Consider the following 12,804-nt stretch of genomic DNA (forward strand, 5'->3'; position numbering starts at 1 on the left):
TGTGTCAGCCACTCCTCCCAACCTCATATCATCAAACTGACTGTTAGGGCTTGCTGGGAAAGGAATAAGGAGTAGAACTGAGAACATAATTATAAATCCATGGTTGTCTATCTCGAATATTCTGTGCAATCTGTTTCTCTTTTCCCATCCCAAAAAAGGCTATAGTAAGATTGGCAAGAGTAAGGAATAAGATCATAGCCATAGTGTCTTTCAGTGAATAGCCTAGGCCTTCCCAATCTGGAAAAAAGAGGGCTGAATGGGATATGAAATAGAGTTATACAGTTGTGGGTTGTATTGATATGGTGAATTTTTTGTGTTTTTTTGCTATATTTTTTAATAAAAAATGGAAAAGGCCAGGTGGAAGCTTGAAACAAACCATGAAATAAAATATGAAATTATTCTGCACAAAATTTGTGATGAAGTTGCATAACGTCTTACTCCAGGATCCTGTAGATGCTAGAAGTTTTTGTGATTGCCAAGAGCAGCTGGGTGAATTACTGTAACAAAAATCTATCAAAGACTGGTGATGCCATCTGCTAACAAACGATATCCCTTTAGCTTGAGGAAGACCCTGAGCTGAAATTGTTGGAGACCAGGGAAGTATTTGGAGAACAGCATTATATACTTCACCTGTTCTTATAGATGTTTGCTGCTGGCCACTGTGGAGATAGGATAAATGGGAAATATGGACTCTCCACCCCATGCAGTCATTTTAATGTTCTAGTGAAACTATCACGTTTCTATCAGCTGAAGAGAAGAGACCTATATGTATGCTAAGGCTGAGTTTCCCTTATGACTAATCCTTTGTTCATAGAACCCTCTTCAAGAACTCCCTGTGTAACTCTAAAATAGTAGCAGTAAAATTCTGATGTTTCATCTTTTTTTATGCAGAGTGTGTAGCAAAAACTGGAATGATTTTGCTTTGTGGAGAGATCACATCTCAGGCTATAGTAGATTACCAACAAATTGTAAGAGAGACTCTTAAAAGGATAGGGTATGATGACTCTTCCAAAGGTGAGTGAGATCCTTCATGTGTTTCTTCTTGGGTCTGTTCTGCATGTGGCCAAAAACATGTTTTTATGACCTTCCAGAAAATAAAATGAAATGTGTATCCAGGTCTAGGAGAAAACTGCACAGATGTTGATGTGCATTTTTCAGTGCCTGGTGTTGAAGGAGCTATTTTAAGGTAATTTAAGCTATTTTAACTTGTAAAAGAGTTATTCCTGAAGGTGCCAGGTACCTTTTGCTTCTCTGATGCAGAATAACTAATGTTTTCACAAATGTCAGAAGGTGGTTACATCTGCATGTTTCTAAAAGCTGTTGTAAAAACACTGGTGTTCCTTGTCCTTGGGGTGCATATGCCTATGAAACTTGACATTCACACCCAAGTAAGTTCTTATGTATTTTTAACATATTTCCTAAAGTGGCTTCCTTTCAGCAGTTGAGCCCTTACATGACTATTCTGCTCCTGTCTTCCCTTTTCATGCATGACATATACAGCTTTTCTCTAATTCTACTGAAACCCTAAAACCTACTACAAGAAAAACTGAATACCAGTTTCTGGTAACATTTTCCACTCTCCTCTCCCAGCTTTAATACATAAATGGTTTGAATCCTAGTCATCATAAGCAATGTAACAACCTTTGGTGGGGTAGCTTGTAGGATTACACTTATCCTCTCAGTTTCAAGAGCTCAAATTAGAACTTCCCCACATCCCGAGGTCATTATATAAATGTGCTGATTGTCTGCTTCTATTAGCAATACAAAAGTTAGTATAGCAAGCTTACATGCAGAGAGTTTTAAAAGTTTTAGCCAAGATAACTAGATAATCCCTAAAAGCTTCTCCAGCAATTTGTGAACTCTCGAGAGTGTCCTAACTTTACAAAACTCTCTTCATTAGGACTGGACTATAAGACTTGCACAGTTTTAGTGGCCTTAGAACAACAGTGTAAAGAGATCAAGAATGCTGTGTCCTGTGGCAAGAGTGATGATGACATTGGAGCAGGGGATCAGGTAATGGGACTTAATTCCAGGCACTCACTCAAACTTAGTTTATACACAAGCAGTTAGAATTGCGTTGGACCAGAACCTTTCCTTAAAAGCTATTGTTCAAAATAGAAGGATTAGCAGCTAAACACTGTGTACTGTCTTAATCACCAGAAGTGCAAAAAAAGCAACACAGCCTTTATTAGTCTCAGTGAAAATGGCTTTTCCCATATCCAGTGGCCTTACTGGATAGAGCTACAATTAGGCTTTTTGTCGGTAGATGTCAGTTTCTGGTCTTTCAAGTCCTTTGGGTAGCCTGGTTTTGCTTCTTAGGCATCAAATGCTGTGTTGTTTTAGCTGTCGTGTGAGAAGACTGAGCAGTCTATGAGCTTGATGTTGATTAAGCTTGTGTGGTGGATTCTGATGGATGTCTAAGGCAGTCATTCTTGGGAACCAGACCCTGCTGTGGCTTGGATTCTCGTGCATGCAGATATATAAATGTTATTTCAGGCTGATTATATATCAATGTCTTCACTCGGCATGTTACAGCTGTCTCTTTCTAGGCTTGGGAGGTTTTAAAGTACTATGTGACAAAGGCAAGTGCAGAAATGGAAAGAGAACATGGAAACAAGTGGCTTATTTAGCTGTTTTTCAGTGCCATTCCCTGTTTTTCATTGCAGGGTTTGATGTTTGGCTATGCCACTGATGAAACAGAGGAATGTATGCCCTTAACAGTCCTCCTGGCACACAAACTGACTGCAAGGATAAAGGCTCTGGAACGAAATGGAACATGGCCCTGGGTTAGACCAGATGGGAAAACACAGGTTTGTAATGTAAATGCATAAACCATAAAGGTAAGAAACAATAGAAATAATTTACTCTGTCTGCTACTAAATCAAAATTCATGTTTGTCAAAAATGGTGCTGTCATTTTCATGTTCCAAGGTGGTATGAGTTTCATAAGGTATGTTTGTTTGTAGCACACATGGTTTGTTTAAACTGTTCTATCAGTGTCTTAGCAGGTTTCTTCAAAATAACACCTGTATTTTGCTTCTTTTCCCTGGCAATTAAGATCACCAAATTACTGACAACCAGCTGGGTTTTTTTCTGAATAAATATCAGCATCCCAGAAGCATGGACTGGGATAGTGCTATGGTTTCTCACTTAAAACAGGGCTGTTCTTGTTTCAAACCTCACGTATACTGTATTTGATCAGTTGTCAGAGCCACTGACACCCGTGTTGCAGAGCTAAGTGGTTGAGTCACTGAGCCTACTGTAAGAGTGATGCACTTTTGACAGTCTCAAAGGCAGTAAGGTCTCTGTCTTCCAGGCTGTGAAGTGTGCAGGAGAGGAAGGGAAAGCCATACATGTGGCACTTCAAAAACAGCAAAGTGTTTTAGTCTTAATTTCTGTTGCTTAGTGGGGATGAACTGCATTGAGTTATACTGCTGCTGTTGTTGCAGGACAACATGGATCATGTCTCTGCCTTTTGTGAGCAGTGCATAGAACATGTGAATAGGCTGATTTCCTTACATTGTATCTATCCAAGGATTTTTGAAGGGTAGGAAAAGTAGAGACGCCTTCTGAGTCTGCAACAAAACCTATACAAAGGATGGAGCAATGCCAGTATATATTTGCATGCACATAAAATCCATGCAATAGGTAGCAAAGGATGCAGCCTATCATATAATAATCTATAGTTGCTCATTTGAGCAGGATCTTCCACAAGTTATTTTTGCTTTATTTTGGTGATTGTCTATTTGAAGTTATGTTAACATGACAAACTATGAATGATTTTAGCATCTGCCAGTAAAATCTTAGGCTTCTGTAACCTTCTTGTTGTTATTTTGCTTCTATGTGGCGATACATGTAGTATCATTTAGTTAACTATTTTGATAGTGGTACTGGAGTACTTTCTGTAGGTTGTTACAGTGATTTTAAGCAAGGACAACAATCCATCATTTTTCATCCCATTTCCCTTAATCTGTTTATTTTTTTCTGCAGAAAGTAAGTATGAGGTTCATTTTCAGTTTTCAAACTGGTGCTCTTGGCCTTGTGCGTTCACTGCCCTTCTTTTTCTTTCTAGGTCACAATGGAATACAAGGAGAGTAATGGTGCAGTGGAGCCCATCAGAGTGCACACACTTGTCATTTCAGTAAATCATGCTCCAGACATACCTCTGCAACAAATACGGGAGGAGCTAATGGAAAAAGTTGTTAAAGAAGTAATTCCAGAGAAGTATCTTGATGAAGGCACAGTTTATCATCTCCTTCCAAGTGAAAAGTTTGTAGAAGGTGGTCCTAAGGTATGGTACTTTGAAAGAGGACAGCCTATACAGACTTGGATTCTACTCTGACACGTGCTTCTAAATATTCTCTTGCATAAAAGTGCAATGAACTGGTATACCTTTAACCAAGAAAGTCTATATATTTTTAAGAAAGCTTCAGTAATTTCTACTGGAGTTTTCCTACTAGACAGCTGGCATCTAAACTTAAGCTGTACCTGCTTGGACAGACAAATATAAAGATTCTTGGATCTTTGTCTTGCTTCCAGAAAGTATTTTAAATTACCAAAAGCCAGCCCTTTAGTTATATGCTAAAATGCCTGACTGGAAGTATCTCTTTGCTTTCACAGTAAAAATCAAAACCAGAAATAACAACAGATCTGATCTTCTACATTGAAGTTATTCAGAAAGCTGAGCAAATTTCAAGGGCAACCTTAATGTATTAGGTCTCCACACTCATTAGAATTTGATATGTGTTCTGCTTTCCAGGTGCTGGTACTAGGTAAGCAGATCATTGCTGTGAAATTGTAAAAAGTTTAGTTACACAAAACTCTCTAGTTTTGTATAAAGAGTTCAATAAAGGATTAAAACTACACAGTGTGCTTATGATCACACCGGGATGGTGTAGGGATACCGCTTTCATTGAGGAATAAATGTCAGCTTTACTCCTGTGTTACTTATCTGGGGATTTTAAATTATTGGATTAATGTAGTTTATCCTCTTTCTCAACTCTCTGGAGCTTGTTTATCAGCTTGCAGTCACCAGCTTTGCTAATCTGACAGAAAGTAATTCTCTACTGGTTGAACAATTTGCATCAAGTTGTAGGAGGCAGGCAAATGTCTGTGCAAGATGATAGGACTCTATTATTGGAGGCACAGGCAGGCAAGAAGAAAGAAGAGTAGGACCAAGTGGTCCTTGGGCCACTAGTGAACCATCAAGGTGAATTCAGCTAGAATTTCTCAGTACTCTTGTGCTGGCAGCACTGAGCTGCAGCCCTCTGAAGCCTCTGCTTCCCCTTTAGTGTGTGTATCTAGGTGAAGCTTGTTAACCTTTTAGGTCATAAGTGATCTGCTTTTCAGGAAAGCTTTTGTATCTCTAAATTGTTGGCCTCCATCAAGTGTTACTAAGTGAAGTCATTGGCCAGTAATCCAATACTGAGAGAATCCAGTCCAGAGAGAATATTTCATGATTGCTGATTTGAAGGGAGCACACTTTTTGTGATGTTTACAGTTGTGCCATTTTCTTATCAGTCTTCAAAAGTAACTGCAGCACAGATGGCTTATTACATCTCTGAAAAATACTCCAATCGTGTAGACCTCATTCATTAAACAGTTGCATGTGAAGGCAAACACTGTGAACAATGAGTTGTGTCTGAGGCAAATATAAACCAAAGCTGTACCCAATAACCTAGTATGGGATTGGGTAAACTGTCGTGTCTGATTAATATATTCAGTTGTTTGTCCTGCAGAGTGATGCTGGACTGACTGGCAGGAAGATCATTGTTGACACCTATGGAGGCTGGGGAGCCCATGGTGGAGGTGCATTCTCTGGAAAAGATCCTTCCAAAGTTGATCGTTCTGCAGCTTACGCAGCTCGCTGGATTGCAAAATCTCTAGTGAAAGCTGGTCTCTGTAGAAGAGTATTAATCCAGGTAAGAGCAATTGTGAAAGTAATATATCATAACAGAAATTCTCTCTTACGTGGTCACCCCCATCAGAACACATACTACCATCACAGCCCCGGTGTAGTTTCAGAAAAGCATTTATCATACTAGAATGGGGCTCCAGAAAGTTCCTCTTGGGGATGTGTTATTAAGGAGCCCTATGAGGGAAGCCAGAGAGACACTGGCCTGGACAGACTGGAAACAAGGAGTGTGTTCTCAGTAGTATTCTTTCTCCAACTCTGCTGCCATTCCTAGTCTGGGTACTTCTTTGTGTCATCCTTGCTTTTACTTCCAGCAACTCTGGCGATCCTGTGCACAGACGTGCATGCCCAGTGCTCCAGCCTGGTCTGCACAGCACATTACAGACAGCTATGTTAGCAGTGTCTAGAGGTAGCTGTGCAACCTGCTGTATTCTATGGTGTGGTGGGTTTAGCCTGGCTGGCACCCAAACTGAACAGCTGCTCACTCGCTCTGCCCGAGTGGGATGGAGGAAAGAATCAGAAGAGTAAAAGTGAGAAAACTCATGAGTTTAGATAAAACCAATTTAATAATAAAAATTACATAATAATAAAAATTACATAATAATAAAAATAATTATTATTAAAACAGTAATAATAGAATATGCAAATGAGTTATATGCAGTGCAATTGCTCACCACCCACTGACCAATGCCCAGCTTGTCTCCAGCTAGTGATCCCAGAGCAGAGACAGTCCTGAAGCTGAAACTGCAATCCTGGAAGAGAGAGCCTGAGCGATCCCCAAGAGAATCCTCAGCTTTCCAGTCAACTCCCATTAATATAGTGAACATGACATGCTATGATATGGAATATCTTATTGGCATATCCAAATGACAATTTGGGTTTTGCTAATTACTATGCTTCCCCCCTCTGCCCAGTCCTTTGCACTTACAGACTAGCAAAACATGAAGTCCTTAGACTTCCAGCAGCAAGTAAAAACATTGGTACATTATCAACATTCTTCTCATAACAAATTCCATACTGGAACCAAACCACAGTGCTTACTAGCTACTAAGAAGAAAATTAACTCTATCCTAGCAAAACGAAGACATATGGTCATATTAGTTGTAAGGTGTGTTTGAAATTACCTTAAAGTTACTGTGAGTTCTCTATTGTGTCTTCCTAGTGTGCCACTATGATGTGAAGTGTGACTAAAAGCAAAATTCAATTGTTTTTAAGAATTTAATACAAGAACAACTTTCATCAGTCTTATATGCTCAGAATAAATGAACTTCCTTCCTTGTGCATGAATTTTTGGGACTACTAAGTCTAAGAAGTAAAAAGAGGTGTTTTATTGACCCCTAGACAGTTTCACCATTAAACATGGACCCAGTGTGAATGCTAAATGATTTAGGTTTGTCTAGGCAGTTTGCAATACTAATTTATACACATACATATTCTGAGTAGCTGCTATGTAGTAACTTCAACCCAGTAAAACAAATCACTGCAGTAAAACGTAGCAGTGATCTGGCTGCTACTTTGCTGCAGAGATATGTTTAAAACCTTTTCCTTTCTCTGTGGACCAGAGGAGATCATAACCACTGGATGTGGTTATGATCAATGACATTCCAATTAGGAACAAGGCCCCTTTCCAGGGAAAGCAAGATTGATTTTGTTAACAGCGAACTATGGAGATGTCAGATATTAGCAATGAAGGTAAGATGGGAGGAGAGAGGAGGATGCAAGAACAGAAAAGCAAATGTCCTGTGAAGTCACAGAAGGCTGGATTAAAGACTAAAAAAAGGGAAAAGGTATCAAGTGGAAATGCAGAAGTGGTTTTGGCCTATTAGTGTCTGCTACAGCAAGACCTTGCCAGCCTCCACAGAAGCTGACAATTGAGCTGCCATGGATATTGTTTCCATGCTAACCACCTTTTCATACTGAAAGGCAAAATGGATAACGGAGGGAACTGCAGACTTTCAGCTGTGTATTATCACAAATACCATGTAGGCTTTATTAGAGATAGATATAGAATTGTCAGCTTGCTGGTTAATGATAAACAGACTTCACATGATCTCAAAATTAGCTAAGGGGAAGATATTAATGATTAGGTCAGTTTCTAATAAAAATAAATTCTTGGTTACTAAGAAGTATATAGATACAAGAATCTATATACTAAGAAGGACATAGATAGAACTATTTCTTCTTGAAATCTGTAGGAAGCAGACACAATGAGGAAGACCAGGGAAAGCCACAGAACAGTTTGTGTTGCTTAGTCACATTCAAGCAAAACATATTTTCATCCAAATACACCATGATGGAAGACAGTGAAGTGTGCGTTAGCCTATACTGCAGCAGGACTGTATTTTGGAAAGGGAATGGATGATAAAAGCAAATACATTTCAGGAGAACCTGTCAGTGCTGTGCTGTGCAGTGCTGTAGTGAAAAGAAGTGAATGTGATTCTTGCATGTCAGAAAGGAGCTATAGAGCTCCTCTGTCCTCCTTTGAATGAAGTGAAATTGCAGGGAACACTTCCTGGGTTACTTTGTCTACTTCTGATAGCTGTGTTTTAAAAAGTACATGGAAACGTTGGATGAAGTTCCACGGAGTGCAGTATTTCACCAGGATGAGCATTCTTTAAGGAAAACAGATAATTTTCTAACATAAAAGACAAATAGAAAAAACATTGCCCCTAGCTTGCTCTATGCAGAAAAGGTGTGCATGAAATCTTCCCCTGATACATCAGATAAGCCTTTCTTTTCTCTTAATCTAAGAGCACAAAGGACTGTTTTAACTGTCTTTGAGTTGTATGCATTTGTTCTACAGCTATCATATGCTATCGGTCTGAGTCATCCTCTTGCGATCTCAGTGTTTCATTACGGAACATCAGACAGATCTGAAGAAGAACTGCTTGAGATTGTGCAGAAAAACTTTGATCTACGCCTTGGAGCTATCATAAGGTTTGTGTATTTACTGAAGGGAATAATATTTTTAATGCTGTCTTTAACAGTTTAATGTTAAAGTTTCTGACTCCTAACCTCATGAAAATCACCTTGATTGTAAATCTATAATTGCTGTCATTTCTGCTCTTCCCTCACCATGCACCCAGTACAACCTGCAAGGGCCAGTTAACAAATCTGGTCACAAAATGTACTGAATAAGTAAGCCTGGTCTAAATCGTACCATGTCATAACTCCGTGTAACTCTGGTAGTGTGCTACATTGATGTTCATTAGCCAGGTGGTAGTGTTCTTCGTCAAGTCGAATTAAAATTTAATATTAGATGTAGTTAGGCTTTCCAGTTCGTTTACAGAGTGTGTTATGCTCCCAATCCCTGCCTTATCTGGAAGGCACCAGAAATACTGTCTCTTTCTGAAAGAAGTACCAGGATACCTGCCTTTGATCTTTAGGTGGCAACAGCTTGTGAGACAGCTGCCACAAAGATGGAAAGTTCTGGTGCCCTCACTTCACAGGCAATCCCATTGAAATGAGTGGGACTACATGTGCTGTAATTTGCCCTTACTCATGCACAGAAGCTGAGGTCACGCGACCACAATAGTGGCATTATGGTGTTTGCTGTTGCTATTCTGGGTATATTGGCCATTAGCCCAGAAAAGAAAAGAATACCCTTAAGTGACTAGCTTCTTCATGAGGTGCAAATGTAACCTACCTTCTGCATCAGAAAAACTCAACACCAAGACCCTGTCTCTAGTTGCCATGCAGCCTGTTTGAAGTCAACTAAACTTAATTAAAAAGCAATCCAGATTTCTTTAATGCTCTGTTAAGGTTTGGTAAGCCATTGAAATATTCTAAGTATTTAAAAAACAGAACAAGATAAAAATCCTGCCATGAGATTAACTACCTCAAAGTGAAAATTCAGTTGTGATCAGAAGTGTCATTGAGGCTACCATGCAGTCAGAGAGGACAAGAAAATGCAAACCTACTTACACTGCCTCATGCAGCGAACCCAGCTATATTACTTTCTGGAATATTTCTGGACCTTAAAAAGCAGGTCTTTAAGACTAACATAATCCTTGCACTTAAAGAAGCATGGGAATTACCCTTTTCTTTGAGAGAAGAATGATGAGAGAGAGGCAGATCAGCACCTATCTTTATTATCGGTTACCCACTTACATTCCAGGGAGCTGTAATTTGGCACTAGCATTCTTCCTTCTTTTTCTCCCTTTCATGACTTACAAATATGATTCTTTATATGAACTTTTAGGAGGCAGAGCTTCTTGCCTATTTGTAGTAGAGCTTCCTCAGACATAATGCTACAGGCTCACCTTCTCAGTCCTGAAGAACTTTCAAATCTTTTGGCTGATTTTCACCAAACTTTACAGGCTAGACTTCTTAAAAAGTTTCATGAAACACACAGCTAATGGAGAGAAACAGTATATCTTTCCTTGTTTAAGGGAGCAGCCACAGGCGAGTTCACCTCTTACTAAACTCTGTAAAATTGACATGGGAGCTCAAGCCTCAGATGGATACCAGCAAGGTATCCATTGGCTCCATGCACAGAGAAACCACTTTCTCACTTGGAGCAATGCAGCTTTTAAAACCTCTGTTCTAAAATGCTAAACCATACATGTTAACTATCTAATTGGTTGAGGAAAATGTTTTTAATGATTCACTTATTTTTTAAATCCAGAGCTATTAATATCATTCTAGTCTCTATATTCCAGAGGAATCTGGAGCATATTTGACTGAGGGGAGAAATGTCAATGTATTAGTGAATACGAAGTCTCTTTTTTTCCTTAAAAAAGGAAAGGTATTTCTGACAAGCTATATCAACATTTCACTCATGTGGCCAGCCTTTTTGTGCTCCTTTTCAGAACGTTTCCTGAACATACATGCTGAGAATAGAGCTGACTTACATTTTTAATAGTCTGAGACAATGCAAGGTGTTATGGCAACTTCTGTTGCTAGGTAATGTTTTTCACGTGTTACCAGTTCACAAGTATAATCAAAATTCTTCTTCGCCTTTGTCGTTACAGCAGTTCATCACCATCGCCAATTTGTGTGGTGGTTCCCAGACACTTTTCTTTATTTGGTATGCTCAAAAATGTTGTATTTTAAAAATACATTATCATAGCCCTGGAAGTGGAGAAGCCAGTAAGAAGGAAAGAAAGTAGGCAAAAACATGAGCATCGTTGAGTGAATATTGCCTTGTTAAATATTACCTCACAATTTAAAAAATCCTGTAAATGGTGCTGGCTGTCCATTCTAATCAACTATGCACCGAAGTACTTCATGATGTCTCACTTTTCATTTAGTCAGCATACACATTTCAATGGCATTTGTATTAGGGACAGGCACAAATGACTCTAGTAGCCATTGCAGCAAAGTTGCACAAAATACTACTTGAAACGAGATTTAGCTGCTGTACATCATAAATGGCACCATAAGTGCAAGAATGTGTAATCTCTTCACCATCTAAAACGTATTCATTATCCTGTTAGCATTTGTGCTTCTTTCCTTACTTGGCCATTCCTCAACCAATTTTTTCTCCAGCAATTTATGATATTAATAATCTATTTTAAACATGCTTTCACAGATAACTAAACAACACAATACCAAATAGAAGAAAGCCCAAGTAGAATACGATGTTTCAGGCCTTTCAAGAAATAAAGATAAAATTCTGTGTAGATACCTGTGGCTAATCATTTAACACAGCTGCAATCTGCTATATTATGCAAGCTAAAATGCAATAATAATGACTTGCACCTTCTTATTTACCTAGTCATAACCAGTTTTAAGTCCCATTCTGAATAGTGACTTTGTGCATCTATATAAGCAGTTAAACCTCCACAGTTACTCAGTCTACTAGACTTTGGCTCAATCTTTGGCTGCTTCTTTTGAGATCATCATTGTCTTTCTGGCACAGTAGCATTAGAAAATATTCTACATTACGCTTGCAATAACAGAAAACACGTTGATGCTTACACAGGTACAGCTGAAATTTATTCCAATTGTCATGCTTCTGCATTGTAATGCTTATAAAGCCTAACTGCATACTTACTGCATCTCTGATACACGTGAAGAAAGCTGACTGATCCTAGTCACTTTAAGACTGAAACCATCAGCTCACTACCTTTCCAGCTGTAAATTGGGGTCACTGGGCAAGGAAACAACACCTAGGTTTTATTGTCTTTCTTTCAGGGATAATACTAATTATCCCTCTGATGTGTCTAAATCATAATATACACTGGAGTAGAGTTAAGTGTAAGACCTGCTCTTTTTTTTTTTTTAATTAAGGGAGCTGGATCTGAAGAGGCCAATCTACCAAAAAACAGCATGCTATGGTCACTTTGGGAGAGAAGAATTTACGTGGGAAATACCCAAAAAGCTTGTGTATTAAGCTTTTCAGAACATTGCACGTAGTTGACAGGTGGTTTAATAATCAGGTGAAATTTCAAGCTGTTAAAGAAAAGGCCAAATCTATTTTTTTTAAATTACATTCTGTACTTAATAGTTTACTAAAAATTCTTTTTATTTAATTTCTAAATCTCATATTTGCCTTACGCTTTAAATGTATGCTGTATCTGCATACATAACTGTATGTTAACAGTATCTAACATACTGTTCAGCTTTATCTTTGCTAACATGTGAACAACTTTGGCTGCGATCAGATATTAAGCGCACAGATGATTGTGGAAGCCATTCCTGTTCTGCTAGGGAAGCCTACTACTGATTACCCAGATAACTTTAAGTGGATGAAGTTGGTGAGGTAACTTCCAACAGCTCCCTGTGACAGGAAAGCAGTAACAGCACAAATTGCCATACTTCTTTGGGCCAGGACTTCCATGATTACAGCTTTAGTTATGGCCCTTCTAGTCCAAGCAAATTACTAAAAATACCCATTTCAGAAGATTGTCTATTGTAATCCTAAATATACTTAGCTATGAGGTAGTA

General features: G+C 38.7%; 1 protein-coding gene across 1 annotated transcript; it reads left to right on the forward strand.

Moving 5' to 3' along the window:
- Nucleotides 1-891: 891 nt before the first annotated feature.
- LOC104517838 (S-adenosylmethionine synthase) lies at nt 892-12,250 on the forward strand (the record flags this gene model as incomplete). The annotated part of the gene is made up of 7 exons (XM_010172874.2): nt 892-1,014; nt 1,901-2,013; nt 2,667-2,810; nt 4,072-4,290; nt 5,738-5,920; nt 8,717-8,850; nt 12,148-12,250. Coding segments are annotated over 7 exons (1,019 nt in total), but the record flags the coding sequence as incomplete, so codon positions are not given.
- Between the last annotated feature and the right edge of the window lie 554 nt (nt 12,251-12,804).

This window comes from Antrostomus carolinensis, unplaced genomic scaffold, assembly GCF_000700745.2.
Source record: "Antrostomus carolinensis isolate BGI_N321 unplaced genomic scaffold, ASM70074v2 Scaffold42657, whole genome shotgun sequence".
NCBI classification, from domain to species: Eukaryota; Metazoa; Chordata; class Aves; order Caprimulgiformes; family Caprimulgidae; genus Antrostomus; species Antrostomus carolinensis.